Source organism: Culex quinquefasciatus, chromosome 3, assembly GCF_015732765.1.
Source record: "Culex quinquefasciatus strain JHB chromosome 3, VPISU_Cqui_1.0_pri_paternal, whole genome shotgun sequence".
In the NCBI taxonomy this organism is placed as follows: Eukaryota; Metazoa; Arthropoda; class Insecta; order Diptera; family Culicidae; genus Culex; species Culex quinquefasciatus.
Genome location: NC_051863.1, coordinates 11,931,556 through 11,949,717, shown reverse-complemented (window position 1 = coordinate 11,949,717; position 18,162 = coordinate 11,931,556). Strand labels below are relative to the sequence as shown.

General features: G+C 38.7%; 1 protein-coding gene across 1 annotated transcript in view; it reads right to left on the bottom strand.

Annotated features, from left to right (window-relative positions):
- LOC119768868 (neuropeptide CCHamide-2 receptor-like) overlaps positions 1–18,162 on the bottom strand; it is an 81,007-nt gene that overhangs the window by 10,593 nt on the left and 52,252 nt on the right. The window contains exon 2 of the mRNA XM_038260395.1: positions 3,207–3,558. Coding sequence (XP_038116323.1) covers positions 3,207–3,535 — 329 coding nt within the window. The 5' untranslated portion in view covers positions 3,536–3,558. The remainder of the gene's footprint in view (positions 1–3,206; positions 3,559–18,162) is intronic.

Sequence of the window (18,162 nt, the reverse complement as noted above, 5' to 3'; positions counted from 1 at the left end):
GGGAGGGGGGGGAGGCATGTGGGTCTTTTTTCGCAACCTGACTGAAATTGAAGCTTCACTGCGTGCTGTACAGAGGGAAAGTTGCCAGTTTGTTGTTGTACGAAGGATCGTCACGAGAGATAAAAATGGGATGTTAGATCCTTCAAAGGAAGTCATAAAACGTTTCTTCTTTTTTTTTGTATGTCGAAGATAGGACTTTTGGCATTGTGTGATGGAATTTCCGGTAGAATGGTTTAATTTTGTGTACTCAAAGGAAGGTTGTAAATCCTTTGCCGTGAGAAGGGATGAACTTTTTAAAATAATGTCTGAGACATATTTTTGACACTCAGAATTACTTCAGTTCCGTTTTATGAATAATTATTTTCACAGACAAACTTTTTTTTGAAAAAAAAAAAGATCGAAGCGCCTTATTGCAAGAAAGCGAACATTTTGTCGGTCTCTATTGCGAGATTTGTACTTGAACCTGACAAAAATGTTAATACTTTAACTTGTTGGAATTGTTGTATGAAGCTTGAAAAAGAAACATTTGATTAATAGAGAATTATGGAAAAAATTATTGCGAAATTCTTTTTGATAAAAATAATTATTTTTCAACAATGCCTGGTTAAAATATGCTCAAGAAAAATTTCAAAAATTGTTTTAATGTAATATTAAATATTTTTATCAAAAAGCTTGTAATTTTTTTTTAAATAAGAATGCATCGTTTTCAATTTGTTGCCATTGTTAATTCTAAATAAAAATAGTACAATGCTTAGAAAATTCTGTACCGTTTTCATTTCAAGACTTAGAAAAACAGACAAATAGTTCCAGTTTGCCTGTATTTTTCAACTGAAGATATCGGAATTTTCAAAGAGTCAAAATTTTCCAATCTTTCGAATGAAAATATTTTCTAAACTTCAAAATCAACCGTAATATTTGAAAAGGACACGATGATATTTTGTAGCCTTTCAAAAATAACCCAATCAAACCGTGTAATGTAAATATTTAATGCTTTCACCCGAAGCATTTTTTTGATAATACAATAAGTTTCAAAGTATAAATATCAAAAATACAAATTAACGTATTTTGAAAATACTAAAACATTAATAAAGTGCTATGTGTAACAAACGAAGCAACATTTTGTGGGCTTTTTTACATTTATTAGAGTTATTTTTTGTGAAAAACTCAAATTTTTGTTGTGGTAATCAACTAAATTATTCTGAAAATATCGAAATTTTTCGAAATTTTATAAATTTTAATGAAACGAAATTGCTAATGCATTTTTTTATAAGAGTGATTTTTTTCATAAAAAAAAAAACATTTTTTTTTGAAATTCTCATATTTCTGAAATCCGGACACTTTGTAGCATATCATTTTTGTTATAGCCCGGAAAACATCATGTTATAAGACTGGTACGAATTTTATATAATGTTTTTGTCAACCCCCACAAAATTGCCCCAAAAAATAAGGGGGCAAAAATAATATTTTTTTCAAAACACTTCAAAATTTCATTAGAAATTTAAGTGCAATCAGCTGAAATTAAATAAAAGTGCATTGCAATGTTGTTTTAAACATCTTTTGAATTTTTGAAATTTTTCGATGATTAGTATCGCAAAAAGTGCTTTTTTCGCTATTTTTTTGGTTTTCGTAAAATCTTACCTTTTTGAAAACTAATGATGGCAAAACAACTGGACTAGTGTGAAATGCATTTTGAAACACTTTTTGCATTCTTGCCGCCGGTCAGAGCTAAGGGACAAATACTTTTAAAATATTTGCATCGGCCCAAGTTCTAAGTTGGAAACGAAGAAATATAAACAGAATATACTAAAAACCGACAATTTTTTGAGATACAGCGATTTTACTGAAAAAAGTATGATTTTGCGCAGCACTTGGAAGTACATGGTGTACTTTTCAACAAAAATAGATGAATCCCGCATAGTTCGGTTTTTATATGTGAGAAACTTATTTCGGATTTTAGTTCATAGGGCAGAGTGCAGCGCAAAATCAAACTTTTTTCAGTAAAATCACTGTATCTCACCAATAGTTCATTTTAGTTTGAGGTTTACATTGATTAATATGTAAAATTGTCCGGGAAACACGATGGTGATAAAATAAAACAAATAAAAACATAAGGAATTGGTCAGAAGTGAATTTTTAAAATTAAAACGTTCAAATAAAATATAAAGGGGCATTTAAGGGTTGAAATTTTATTTTTACCTAATTCCTTGAACAATTTTCTGTAAAATGCAACTTGTAGAAAGTCTTTTGCTCAAATAGTTGCAAAGTTATGATTAAAAAAAAGTTTTTTAGAATATCGTCAAGAAAGAGGGTGGTGCCAAAAATAGAGGGATGGTCTAATCAGCACCAAACTTGGGATTTCTGTTAACTATCGATAGATGAACGTCCCCTCCAAGTTTGGTCCAAATCAGTGAAGGTCGAGTCCAAAAGTGTACTCAGTTGACCTGAAATGACCCATATATCTTTTCTAACAATTTTTTATCATATCTTCATAATTCACAATTGGGCCATGGTAAAAAATGTGAAAATGCCTAAAAAGTATTCAAAACATGGTTTACTGTCCTTCTGATAGTCATCTACACAACTACTCACATTCGTCGGTGAGAAAAATTTACTACTAAGTAAAATATGAATTCACAGGGAATCCATAAAGTTGATTTTTTAACATAAAACATATATTTTTGTTGGGTAGTGCAATCCTTCAACCAGAGTCAATCGATAAGAAAAGGGTACGCTCTAACATCCGGACCGGAGATTTCCCAGCAGCCTTGTTATCGTCGAGGCAAATACCCAAGTCTGGAAGGTACCTTCCAGTGCACGTGATTTAGTGACTTTCTGCAAATTCCAGTTGTAGGGAAATATTTGGCCTACAACAACGAAATATTTTCTCGTCCGACAAAAAAAATAAACCGACAAAGATGTTGACTCAGTGTCGGAACATTTTATTTCCCCAGAGAACCTGCTGGTTGCGGGTTTGGAGAGTGAGAAAAGGTCATCAATTGTGTTTATTTTGTTGCGAACGGATGGAATGCAAACAATCAGGAGTAGAACCTCGGCAACTGTAATTTGTTGTTCTTCGGGGAAGTTATTAAACGATGTCTGGGTCTTAATAGAGACGATTGATTAAATTTAAAACATATTGCAATCAAACTTGTTGGTCTTTCGCTTAGAGACATAGCTCTATAATTAAGCCCATTTGAAATACTTACGTGTTTGGAATGTTCCGCATCGCTCGATGCCGTAGGAAGATGACCACCAGCGTCCCGTTGCCGAGGATGCCGACGAAGAATATGATGGCAAATACCACCGGAATCACGTACGTCTCGAGCCGCTCCTCGTACGGTTCGTACTCGGTGACCTGATCGATGGCCACATCGAAGGCCACCGTCACGTCGGTGGGCTCCAGCATCCTCACCGATTTCTGGATCCGGTTCGAGCCGGTAATGTCCTCGACGGTGGCCAATACCTGCCGGTCCAGGTACTGGACCAGATCTACCGGGATGAGTTCCGTCACATTCAACGGATGGGGTGACTCCATGGGAGAAAAAAGAGGTTTTTTTTCTGAAAAGAAGACAAAAGATAAAATTATAAAGCTCATTACTATAACATCCCAAAGCATTTCCAATCATTTCCAACATTGATTTCTCATTTCCTGTTGTCTATCGGGCATAAAAGCTAAAACTGATGGTGACAGCAGTTCAGTTGTTGTTTACTGAACGCGCGGAAGTTGAGACAAATGGCTGAACGCAATCCATTTGTGTCTGTAACGGCTGGCAACCATCATGAGCTTTGATGTAGAGATATGCTCAATTCCATGCTGCTGGGCAGGAAGCTCTATAGAAGGGTATAAATCGTAAAAATAGAAGACCGAGATAGCTTGATTCCACAAAACACAAGGACCACAGGCATTTCCGGTTCCATGTAACATGAACAGATGAAGCTTTGCGGCAAATGAGCGCGGAAAGTGGGAAGTTTTTCGACTCAGAGATCTCAGTGCATCATTGACTATTACATTTAGAAAAATTGGGATCGTTCAAACATTACAGCTCACAACATTTAATATTATTAGTAGTTCTAGTTAAAATTGTAGGTATCTTGCCATGGTTTCAACAAAGCTGTTTAAAAAAGCATCATTCATCTGTTGTTTTTCAATCTTTAAAGTTTCGATGAAAAAAAAAGTTTTTTTGCAACAAAAAAAAACTTTTTGCTGTATATTGTACATTGAAATTTCATCAAAACTGTTCAATCATGCTCAATGTAATGATCAACGCAGGAAAATGCATTTTAAATTGTTTACAGTTGATTGCACGTTCAATTTCATTTAAATTTGGAAGTTTTTAGAGAAATTATTATTATTTAACTTTTTTGCACTCACATAACTTTTTCTTAAGTTGAAAATTTCTTTTGAATCGCTTTTTTTCTGAAGTGGTGGTGAAATTGGTGAAGAAAGTTTTTATCGAGAATGGGATTACCGTTACGGCTGCCGCCCTCTAACTGCACTGGTATTGGTGACGATACCGATGACAGATGTAGATGAGATGAAAGAGAAGAAAAATGCCGCTGCTGTCAAGATGGATGCGTGTTTGGTCAAAGTGATCAGTGCTGCTATTTTTCGAAAGAGACTAAGTGAGACAAACATAGGTGGTTCAAGTCGTTGCTGTGGACAAAACAAGTCCAACGGATGCCTAAGATGATAAACTTGGTGAGGACTTTCCTTTATTATAGTATTTATTTCAATAATATTGAATATGCCGATTAATCACATTACACATAAAAGTTTAAACATTAACTAAGTATGCTTTTTGAATCGGTCGTTAATATTAACTTTCTAATTCTTACATTCAAATAAAACAAATGAATAAATAAATAATTGATGTTCACTCTGCATCGCTGTAAGAGTTTAAATTCAAGATTTTAATTATGCGTTAAATTACTTTTAACCTCGAATTCCGCTTAAACACATGATAATTTATAGAGAAATATATAAACATCGCTTTACTCTTACAGTCGATAGCTTGAGTTTAACAGCAAACATGTTAAAACTGTGTTTAATCAGTTAGCGTGCAACCTCCGTGGCATGCAGACGCATTTCATACTGTGTGGAAATTGAGACTATCGAAATTCGCATTTTTCTACACGCTTTCGTTTTTTCACGAATCCGCCACTCGGTGGCCGTCGCGTTTCGGTCCGCGGTTCTTGTGATTCACCATGAATTCACAAAATAATCGCGAAAACACGTTTCGAGTCGATTTCTCGAACCTTCCGAAGAAGCCCAGCGTCAAGGAAGTACACCAGTTTCTCGCGCGTGACCTTGGCCTTCCTCGGGAGAAGACAAAGAGAGTGCAAATCAACCATGTGCAAAACTGTGTGTTTGTGAAAACTGCCGACCTTGAAACGGCTGAACAAATTGTCGAAGACCACGACGGCAAACATGTGCGCGAAGTGAACAAGAAAAAGTACACGATCCGCATCACGATGGAAGATGGATGCACCAATGTGAAACTACACGACTTGACGGAGGATGTCTCCGACCAACAAATCAAGCGTTTCATGTCCCAGTACGGGGATGTGATGTCGGTCACGGAGCTGCTGTGGAGTGATGATCTCGATTATCACGGCATATCATCGGGTATTCGCTCGGTGAAAATGGTCCTGAAACGCCCGATTAAGTCGTACGTGACAATCCAGGGTCAATGTGCCTACGTAAAATATGCGGGCCAACAATCCACGTGTCGCCACTGTGGCGAGTACGTGCACATTGGCATCCATGTGTACAAAACAAAAAGCTCCTCGTGCAACGAGTGAGCGTGAACGAGCGCCTGAAACCAGGTGCGAAGGAATCTTTCGCCAGCGTGCTGAAATCTGGTTCAACCGACGCCAGACAGGATGACAACATATCTTCCAGCGATGACGAAGAACGCGACTCAGCAGCGATGTCCGAGGACGACGACGAATACACTGTGGTTCGTTACGGGAAAGGCAAACATCCAAAGTTGCCTAAACCGATAAAGTCTAAACCCCGGCAAGAAACCATCAAGGTCAATCCCATTGCTACTCCCGGTGGGACACCTCTCGATGCGGTTGTTGAACAGGAGACAGACAAGGAAGAATCGGTTTTCAAAACGCCACTACTACTGCCAGGAAAACACAAACGAAACGATGGAAACGACACTGATACTTCTACAGCTTCCACGGCCAGCAATGGCAAGCGGGGTCCGGGTCGTCCACGGAAAACCAAACCAACCGACGTTGATACACAACCACAAGCATCGCCCAGCGCTGACGAGCCCATGCAACCCTAAAAATGGATTTTTTGACCTACAATATAGCTTCTATAAACATCAACACAATCTCAAATCACACCAAACTCAACGCACTCAACAACTTTGTCAGAACCCTCAACCTTGACATCGTGTTTCTACAAGAAGTGGAGAACGATCAGCTGGCTATTCCCGGATTCAACCTGGTGTGCAACGTAGATCAAGAGAGGAGAGGAACAGCGATAGCGCTGAAACAGCACATTAGATTCTCACACGTGGAGAGAAGCCTAGACGGTCGGCTAATCTGTCTTCGGGTCAACGAAACGACTACTCTCTGTAACATTTACGCTCCGTCGGGCACTCAGCATCGAGCATACCGAGAGAATTTCTTTAATGGAACCCTTGCTCACTACCTTCGGCAAGCTACGGAGTATGTCATCCTTGGCGGTGATTTCAACTCCGTAATACACACAAAGGACGCTACGGGGGATAACAACTACAGCCTAGCGCTGAAAAATGCTACACAACAGCTGCAGCTGTTGGACGCCTGGGACACTTTGAAGCCGAATCGGGTTGAGTTCACCTACGTGACGTACAACTCGGCCTCCAGAATTGACCGTTTCTATGTGAGCTCTAACCTCCGACCCCAGCTCAGAGATGCCGATGTTCATGTCTGCTCGTTCACCAACCACAAAGCCCTAACCACCCGGATCTGCTTGCCGAATCTCGGAAGGGAGCCAGGAGAGGGTTCTGGTCAATCCGTCCCCACATCTTGTCTGCTGACAACATCGAAGAATTCCAGGAAAAGTGGACCTACTGGACGCGACACAGACGGAACTTCACCTCCTGGATCCAGTGGTGGGTCTCCTACGTTAAGCCAAGGATTCGTAGCTTCTTCCGGTGGAAGTCTCGGGAAAAATACATGGAGTTTCATCAACAACATCAAGAGCTCTATGCGCAGCTCCGGAGAGCCTACGACGCATACTACCAAGATCGAACCGTGCTCTCCACAATCAACCGGATCAAGAGCGAAATGCTGCTTCTCCAGAGACGCTTTTCGGACACCTTTTACCGCAGCAATGAAACACGGGTTGCTGGAGAGCCGATCTCTCTGTTCCAGCTGGGAGAGAGGCAACGAAAACGTACGACGATCGAGGCGCTGGATGTGGAAGAAAACACTCTCAACAGCTCTGCAGAAATTGAGCAGCACGTGTTCGGCTATTTTCGGCAGCTGTATGCCGAGGAGCAGCCGGAGATCGCAGACGAATTCGCATGTGACAGGGCTGTATCAGCTGCTTGCCCATCAAATGCGTCCTGTATGGATGATATCACGACCGACGAGATATTCCAAGCTATCAAGTCAAGCGCAAAGAACAAGTCCCCTGGAAGTGACGGTATTCCACTTGAGTTCTATGCAAAAACCTTCGATATCATCCACAGGCACTTGAACCTCATCCTGAATGAGGCCCTGCGCGGCAACATCCCGCCGGAGTTTGTCGATGGTACAATAGTACTCGTGAAAAGAAGGGTGCCGGTTCAACCATTAAATCCTATCGCCCTATCTCGCTCCTTAACACGGATTACAAGCTTCTCTCACGAATACTAAAGTGCAGGCTGGATCGTGTGATGCGAGACAACCAGATCCTCACCACATCTCAAAAATGCTCCAATGGCGACAAAAACATCTTTCAAGCTACACTCTCACTCAAGGACAAGGTCGCGCAGCTGAAGGAGAGAAGACTGTTCGGGAAGCTCGTCTCGTTCGATCTCGATCATGCCTTTGATCGGGTCGATAGAGGTTTCCTGATGAGAACTATGCGAACGCTTGGTATCAACCCGCGCTTGGTTGAACTGCTGGACAAAATCGGCCGGCTGTCCACTTCCCGTGTTCTGGTGAACGGTCATCTGTCACCGTCATTCCCGATCGGACGCTCCGTCCGTCAAGGGATCCTCTCTCGATGCACCTCTTTGTGATCTATCTCCACCCCTCATCAAGCGACTCGAGCAAATCTGCGTTGGCTCCAACGACTTGGTTGTTGCCTATGCCGACGACGTATCGATCATCACCACGTGTGCCGAGAGAATCGAGAGAGTGAAGGAGCAGTTCGAGAACTTCGGGCGATCAGCTGGTGCCAAGCTCAATGTTCGAAAGACGATCTCCATCGACGTAGGCTACATCAACAACAACAATCGACTCGCTGTGCCCTGGCTGCAGACAGCTGACAAGGTCAAGATTCTCGGCATTGTGTTCGTGAATTCAGTGCGACTGATGGGCAAACTAAACTGGGTCCCGCTGGTAGGGATGCTCACTCGGCAGCTCTGGCTACACCGAATGCGTACACTAACACTTCAACAAAAGGTCGTACTGTTGAACACGTTCATCACTTCTAAACTATGGTACGTAGCATCGGTGTTAGCAATCACGAAGGCAGATGTTGCCAGACTCACACGTCTAATGGGATCATTTCTGTGGGCCGGCCAGTGCATTAGAGTGCCGATGCAGCAGCTCGCGCTGCCAGTCGAGTTGGGGGGTTTGAATCTGCATCTACCTGCGTTCAAATGTCAAGCTCTCCTCGTCAACAGGCATCTACGCGAGATCGAGAACTTACCCTTCTACAACTCTTTTGTGAGTACTACACGGAATCCCCCAAACTTACGGATAGTTCCAACCAACTGTCCGTGTCTGAAAACAGTCTGCAGCGAGCTCCCTTACCTCCCCAGTTCACTCCAAGCGAATCCCTCGGCCAATCTTCTCCACGCTCACTACCTGAACAAGATCGACAAGCCGAAAGTGATGCTGGAAAACCCAACAGCAAACTGGAATCGAATCTGGCGAAACATTGCGGCCAAACACCTGACATCGCTCGAGCGCTGTCATTACTACCTGCTCGTCAACCGGAAGCTGTCCAACCAGCGGCTGTTGCACAGGATGCAACGGGCCGACTCTGACATGTGTCCCAACTGCAACAACGAACCAGAGGACATCCCACACAAAATCTCAACATGCCCGCGCGTTGCAGCGGCGTGGACCGTGCTGCAGAGAAGGCTAAGGAACATCGCCCAAAACAGAAACATCTCTCTCACCCATCTATTGCAACCAACACTTCTTGCAATAAGACGATCAGTTAAAGTTAAAGTGCTTAAAACGTTCATTCAGTTTGTCATCTTTGTTAGCAAGAATAATAATGTAATTGACATTAATGAATTAGAATTTCACTTAGATACTGAAGTTTAAGCTATTTGGTCAAGTAGTTTTTAAGCAATCAAAACCAATAAAACAACATTTTATAAAAAAAAAAATCAGCATTGTTTTTACCTGAGGCAATGGCGGGTAAAGTAATACTACAGACAATTTTTTCATGCACGGATTCGTCGCGTTGTATCTGCCGTGGCTTTAAATCAAATAAATATAAATCATGCATCTTTTATACTGTACAATCATCTGTATAAGTTTAATAATCAAAAAACTAAATCTGCTTGACTCGCCCGCAATACCTTTCGGGGTATATCCTAGGGTTCTACCTCTCCTACTAACATTGAGTCCAAAACCTCCCTACAAACATCTATACCACTAAGGTGACGTAGGGGTCCCTGCGCACTTTAGATAGGTGTTTACTAACATTCCTTCATTTCCCCGAGGATAGCTTGGACCGTGGACCCCCTTATGCCCTGGGCTGTATTACACACTCATCAAAAGATGAAGACATGGTATCTCCCGTGTTGGATTATTGTTCCGGATGAGGGTCTAACACAACCAGACCAAACAGTGGGATAAGCGTTGTGGAGCCTTCCGGTGGTGGGGCGTCCTCCAAATGCTAATGCTAATGCTAATGCACATAACTTTTTCTTAAGCTAGTAACCAGCCCTTTTCATGTCGTAATTTGAAAAAAAAATCTTGAAAATTCAAAATATTAAAGAGAAGAAAATCAATGCAGAATTTTCTAAATACGTTGATGACAGAATTATTTAATTCACAACAAAAATCTATTCATTTAAAAAATCAACATGCTGCGATTTTTTTGTACTTTTTAATCAGACTGAAACTTTTTTGGTGCCTTCGGTATGCCCAAAGAAGCCATTTTGCATCATTAGTTTGTCCATATAATTTTCCATACAAATTTAACAGCTATCCATACAAAAATGATGTATGAAAATTAAAAAAACCTGTATCTTTTGGTGGTGTCTTCGGCAAAATTGTAGGTATGGATAAGGACTACACTGAAAAAAATGATACACGGTTAAAAAAAATTGTGATTTTTAATTTAACTTTTTGTTACTTTTAAAATTAAAAAAAAAACGATTTCGTAGAGAACTGCTCAAAATGTGTCGATGTACAGCAGATCCATGTGAAAGTTAAAAGACCATCTTTGCAGCCTGAATACTATACACACAAAAAAAAAATATTATACTTGACGGAATTTCAAATATGATGTAAAAATCATAGATTTAATTGAAAACCTGATGTAAAATTATGCTTGATTTGATGCAGAGTCGTAATTTCTCAATTAAAACGCAAAGCAAACGATTCCGTCAAGTATTTTGGAAATTAAAATCTCGATACGTCTTATCGTTTGATGCACATAACGGGAGCTTGTTTTTTGATGGAATTTTACATCTTCACCCAAAATTAAAGAACGAGGCGAAAAGAAACGTGAGGAAAGTGCTATTTGGCGAGAGTATAGTCCTCTCGCGTGTTCATTCGTTCAATGGAACAGTTCATCCTATTGAGAGGCTTATATGGACAAATGACCGCCACTTAGTCACCGAACCATGGTGGCTCATATGGCAAAGGCACGGTTCAATATGCGGAAGGTCTTGGGTTCGAGTCTCGGTACCGGTACTTTTTTTTTTGATAGATGAACTTTTTTTGAATATGAACCCATGAGTAAAGTACTCTCGGTAGTTTCGAAATTTATCCTCTCAGTCCGCACACAGTACCATTTTACTACCGAATCGTGCTCTTTATCCTCTCGTATGCCAATGTCCAGTTCTGGGTGTATACTAAAGGAAACCATGTACCAAAAACCAAACCAGTTTATTAAGCTTGAGGGTGATTTTTCGAATAAAATTTAGGTGCTTAGGTGAAAAAAGATCTCTTGGATGTTTTTTGCAGTACTTTTTAGAAAAATGTGTGTAACTCAATCCAAACTTTTTTTTTTTCTTTGTGTTCTACAATGAGTTTGAGTAAATTTCGCCCAACTTTCTAGAACAAAGCTATTTTTTAACCCACATGCTGACGATATACAGGCTAGGGATCAAGTGTCCCCACTCACCTCTAAATATCGTCATCTGGGGTGAAACGGGACACAAAAAACAAAATGACCCAGATGACGGTATTTGGAAAACGGCGCACTTTATACAAAATTCTGTTAAGTTTTTTCGATTGAAAATTCGATTTTAGATTAAAAACTGAAGTCAAAAAAATTGATGACTAAAACTATTATTTTCCCAAAACCATTGTCCCAACGTTGTCGCAATTTCTCTATGGCTCAAAAGTTACGTTTATTTCCCTAAAACATATAAAAAAATAAAACATACCGATTTTCGAAGAAATTTGTTTTTTTATTTTTTTTTTTGTGCATCTATTTTTAATCAAATAACGTCATGATTCCAAATCCAGACACTTAGTACCATATCATTTTTGTTTTAGCTGGCAAAAAATGTAATCAGTTGGAAATGTAGAAATATCATCAGGATGTAGTACAAACAGTCAATTTCAAGAGAATGCATGCAATATGTCTTTTCTAACCATTTTTCATCAGAATTTCAAAATTAAAAAAAACTTGAAAAATCGAAATCAAAAAATCCCGAAAATTGATTTTTAGTCATAATTTGGTTATAAATGATAATTTTACATGGAAACCAGAAAAATGATTAAAAATCGATTTTTCGATACTTTGGCTTAATTATGAGGGCAGATTCAGATTCAGCGGGCAAAATTACATGGAAAAACATATATTTGTACCATTTTAGATTTTCATTAGAGTGGTCCCATATTATTTTCCCTTGAAAATTAGACTTTTTCAAATAAGATGACTCGGGTTAAAAGAAAAACACCTCTGAGATTTTTTCAGCGTTTGTAGTGCTAGATCTCCTCTTTCAACCTGGTGCTTAAAATTTGGCTTGCGCCTTTTCGAGATATTTATGTTTTAAATTTACATTTTTTTCCTTTAAAATAGCTGTAACATTTGACCCTTAAGTCCAAACCCGGACAGACGGTAATAACAAAATTCATGCCATTTCAATAACAAATACTGTTAAAATAACAGAAAGTGTTATGGAATCTTCTTGAAAAATCAATTTTTGCATAAGAGTTTAACAACAAATTATGTTATCATAACGAAATTTGTTATTGGTCTGATATTGGTTGAAAGCCAAAACAACTCGAGAATAACATTTTTTGTTATGGAAGAATACAGGGATGCCACTTGTTTTTTTTTAAATGTCTGTAAAAAAGTCTGTGTATGTCTGTGCATTTGTCTAAAATTCAAATATATCAATTCACAGTCATTGAAATCCATCAGAAATTGCGTTTTTAAGCATTTGAAGACTAACGAAATAAGTTTCTACAAAAAAGATTACAAAATAATAATTTAATGAAGTTTTTTAAAAGTCTGTGCACCTCAAAAAATGTCTGGCACTAGCACAAAAGTCTGTGAAACACAGACAAATCTGTGTATCTGGCATCCCTGGAAGAATACCGCCAACTGTTATTGGGATGATCAGATTAGTTGTTAAAATAACAAAAAATAATAACAATGATTTGTTCGAAGAATAGCTAAAAGTGTTATTAGTCTGTTGTTACAATAACAATCCAATTACAAAAAAAATCATAACGACGAATAACAAATCTTGTTATAAATAACATAAAATGTTATTGGCATAGTATTTTTAAATATCAAAAAAATTTATTCCCAAGTTATTTTTACATGTCAACAAATAAAAATGATCGTTTTTTAGTTCTCTAAAAGTGCTCCCAATATCACTTTTCTCTAAAACTTAACCCTGAATTGCCACGTTCAAAAACTGATTTTTGAAGTTTTTGCTCAGGGGCTTTCTATAAATTTGGTCATAGAAGGCGTAGATTACGAGATAAAAATTTAGTGTCGGCGACAAAGTTGCTGGAATTGGCAAGCCCAACAATTTTCTAGAAGACAAAAAAATCCCAAAAATTTTCCTGTAAAGTTAGATTTCCAAAATCACCCTAATCGTGAACCACCCTAATTTTAAACGAAACCAAAAGTTGCCCCTTTCCATTTGTAACAACCTTTCTGAAGATGCTAAAGCTCCAAAATTTAAGAATTTTTCGAAAAATCCATTTTCCACTTGATTTTGCGATCTGGACCACTGTGCATTGCTACGCCTTTGAAATATTTCATTGAAATGTTTCACAGTTTTGGTAAACTCATGTTTTCATTTAATTAAATTGTTTTGGCATTGGCTACAGCGTCCAAACATATTAAAAATGAAAGTTGATGTTAGAATTAATCGAAGAACACAGTTTTGACAATAATTACGCGAACGTATATTAAAATAATTCATAAAACAAGATGATGTGTCCGGGTTTCGAAGCGTCCGGGAATTCGAATCATGACGTTAGTCCTCATCAATATCTTCAACCTACAACTTTGTCAAAGTCACCAAATCGATCCGGAAAATTCCTTCAAAAGTTACAGTTTTTCGAATATTTACGAACCATTTTTGTGTGAACAGCTGCTGTCAAAACTGATGCTGCAAAATATGTTCATTTTTTATCGATTTACAGCTTACATCAATTTGCTTTTGATGTTTACATTTCCATACGAATGCTTAATTATTTTTCATTTGAATTCATTTGCAATTAGCATAATTAATTAAAAAAAATGCATCAACTGAAAATCTTAATGCGATGTTTTGTTCGCATAGAAACTATACTAAACAATTCATCAATGTTTGAAATGTGTTATAATCTGCTGGTTAACAAATAACTGATCTTTTCGCCACGTTTGGCTCATTTAAAAGTAATGATGTGCCTGAAATGAGTATTTCTTAACATGATTTAGCACCCCGCAGACAGGACATTTTTCCCGCGAAACAAATTTTCCACCATTTATCATGACCATTGTTGCGTGCTGCCACCACCCCAGCGCTTGTGGGGGGGGGAAGCTTTTTCAAATGTAAACATTTGTCGTTCATATTCACAGGGACCCGCTAGGTCGGAAGATCCCATTAAATGATACCCAGCCAGGGCGAAACCACGTACCACGTCGATGCGGTCCGCTGAACTTTTTGGTTGACGATGAATTCGTCATTTTCCACGTGGGGTGGTCCAGTGGTGGGGCGCTCTGACTATTTGGAATGGGTAATGTTTCGGTCCAAGGAAAAAACCCGCAGTGAAAAATGAAAGTTTTCATACATACACACACACACATTTGAATACGGATATCAATTCTGCACTAAGCATGAGAGATTATTTATCCTCGAGAAAAAAAGCAGTAACGAATTTTCCCTCCTTTGTTCACATCAGAGTTGGAAAATATTTGCTTTATTGTTCAGCTGATCCGGCCGAAACGTTTCAGTTATTGGCTCCCGTAGAAAAACAAAAACGGGGGGAAAATTTTCCGTTTTTCCTAAACACGAAACTCAAACACTCGAGCCGGCCCGGGATGGATCAAATTTTCCTTTAGCACGAGACAACATTTCAGTTACCAGGCGTTGTTCAATTCATTTGTGTTGTGACGATGTCGTTGGAACTTTTTTTTTTTCGTTTGGCCCCGCTTCTGTTGACTTTTCCAACTGTTTCTTCAACTCAGCTCAGCAACTCCTTTCAGCTTTTATTTTTTTCCAACAACGGTGCCAACGAACCGTCGTCAGAGATCAAGTCCTTTTCCCGTGGGCTTCTGGGAAGGTGTGCGTTGAATTGCTCTCCCAGCGTTAGGATTTCCCAGCCCATCCAGGTGGAACATCGTCTTATTGGGAAAGTTTTCTGATGCGTGAAAACCGCAAGGATCGGGAAAACGGAAAGAGTCAACGTGCGTGCCAAGGGACAAAGGCTTATCATTTCGACGATTTGTTTGAACTTATTGGGAATCGAAGTTTTCCTTTGATATGGATTTGAAAAAGAATGATGTGTGTGATATTTATTTAAACTGGGGATTTTTGCTATCTTGTTTTGAGCAAAGCAGCAGGGTAAAGTTTAACGGATAGCTAAGTTCAAACGAAATACATTAATTTCGTATCATACAACCTCTGAAGTACAGTCCAACCTCGACTGTCCGAAGTCCTCGCAAAAAATCATTCAATATTACGCTCTTTTGAAATGTTAGTCTTAATTGTAAAAAATGAAAATATTGTTTTGAAAAAAAATTGTTATATTTCACGAATGTTTCATCTTCTAACATTGAAAATCGGACCATTAGTTGCTAAGATATCGACATTAGAAAAAGGTGGGTGGTTTGGGTGAGACTTAGAAAACATCAATGTTCCATGGCAATATCACAGCAACTAAGGGTCATATCAACAAAGTTTGAAAAAGCTAAATATAGAGAATGCTCTCAATTTTTTTTTTTTCGAAGGTGGGCAAACATGGGCTTTCATTTAAAAAAATGAATAACTGCGACTATTTTCAAACAAGTTACCTAAAAAAGGCTATAACATGAATACGGTGCCCTTTTTAAAAATTTCACTAAAATACTTTTTTTATTCTCTAATTTATTTTTATTAGGTCCTCTTCGGTACCGAGACCTGGTTAGGCTGGGGATCAAATACACAAAATAAAATAAAATCAAAAAATAAATACACTGCGGCAGGGGTTAATCCGCACCGAACTTGCAGGACATGGTGCCGACCACCCTTTCCTGGTCCGAGCGGGTCTTGCAACTCCTCAGCCGCGCGGTGAACTCGTAGAACATCTTCCACAGCTCCCCAAGGAACATCTTACTAAAACACTTTTTGAATGCAAATTCGATTTTACATCGAAAAATTAAGTTGACCATTTTTTGCGACCGATATTTCGTTTTTATTTGGAAAAATTAGTAGGTATTGGTTCAACAATTCATAACTCTTTCAATGATTTTCGATCTGGAAATGTCTGAAAAGTTGGCATTTGATGTTCCCTAAAACACATCAGAAAATAAAAAATTAATAAAAACAGTGTTTTTTGCAAATCAAGTTTGAGTGACAAAAAGTGAACTTCAAAAACACCACAAAAAATATTTACCGTGTATCATTTTTGCCTTCCTCACTGAGGTAAGGCTATAATCCTGCTCTAAAAATGAACTTTGTATAAAAACGTCGTAGACCCACCTTCATGTATACATATCGACTCAGAATCGAAAACTGAACAAATGTCTGTGTGTATGTGTGTGTGAATGTGTGTGTGTATGTATGTATGTGATCAACAAACTAGCTCACATTTCTCGGCACTGGCTGAACCGATTTTACCCGAACCTGTTGCATTCGACTTGGTTTAGGGTCCCATAGATCGAGTTTTATACAGATTGAAGTTTCGATAAGTAGTTCAAAAGTTATGTATAAAAATGTGTTTTCACATATATCCGGATCTCACTTAAATGCACGTAAACTATGTCCGGATCCACCATCCGACCCATCGTTAGTTAGGTTATCAAAAGACCTTTCCAACGAGTCCAAAACATTGACGATCTGGCAACCCTGTCTCGATATATGGCCACTTAAGTGATATTGATGTACTTTTTGGAAGCCGGATCTCACTTAAATGTATGTAAACTATGTTCGGATCCACTATCCGACCCATCGTTGGTTAGGTTATCAAAAAACCTTTCCAACGAGTCTAAAACATTGAAGATCTGGCAACCCTGTCTCGAGATATGGTCACTTAAGTGACATTTATGTACTTTTTGGAAGCCGGGTCTCACTTAAATATATGTAAACTATGTCCGGATCCACCATCCGACCCATCGTTAGTTAATTTATCAAAAGACCTTTCCAACGAGTCTAAAACATTGAAGATCTGGCAACCCTGTCTCAAGATTTATCCAGTTAAGTGATATTTATATACTTTTTTGAAGCCGGATCTCACTTAAATGTATGTAAACTATGTTCGGATCCACCATCCGACCCATCGTTGGTTAGGTTATCAAAAGACCTTTCCAACGAGTCTTAAACATTGAAGATCTGGCAACCCTGTCTCGAGATATGGTCACTTAAGTGACATTTATGTACTTTTTTGAAGCCGGATCTCACTTAAATGTATGTAAATTTACTGTTGGTAATGAGTGAGGAAGGCTCCAACCACATAGGTGGATTAAGTTAGTTTTTTTTTCAGTGAATGATGCAAAATGGCTGTTTTGGGCATACCGAAGGCATCAAAAAAGATTCAGCAGGATTTAAAAAATACCGTAATCTGGGGCGAATCGGGACTTCAGTCTGAATAGGGACAGCAGTGTTAAGAGCACTTAAAGCTTTTAAATTTGGAAATGGATGTACACATTTTGTTGGTCTGAGTCTGTTCTATCCGAAACCAACCAGAAAAATCTAAATATTGTGCTCCAGGGTTACCAGGTCTGAACAGAAAAAATCTGGCAAAAAATCTGACAAAAATCTGGCAAGCCACTTTTCTCAAAGTAATAAGCAATTTTGTGTTCAAAACCAGTGTATTTTCACTTTTTGTACATTATAGATTCACAAAATAAACAAAATACATCAATAAAACAATGTGTGGAAGAAACAGAAATTTTTTTTTTTCAAATTGGCACTCAAAAAATCTTTCAATGCCAGATTTATCTGGCAACCTGGCACCCCTGTTGTGCTCCAACAAGCTTAAAACTGCAGTCCCAATTCACCCCATGTATCCCGATTAACCCCAGTTTACGGTACATAAAAAAATCTAATGACCGAAATCTCAGAGAACTGCTCTTATGTTTCTTGATCTAATGGTAGCTGAATC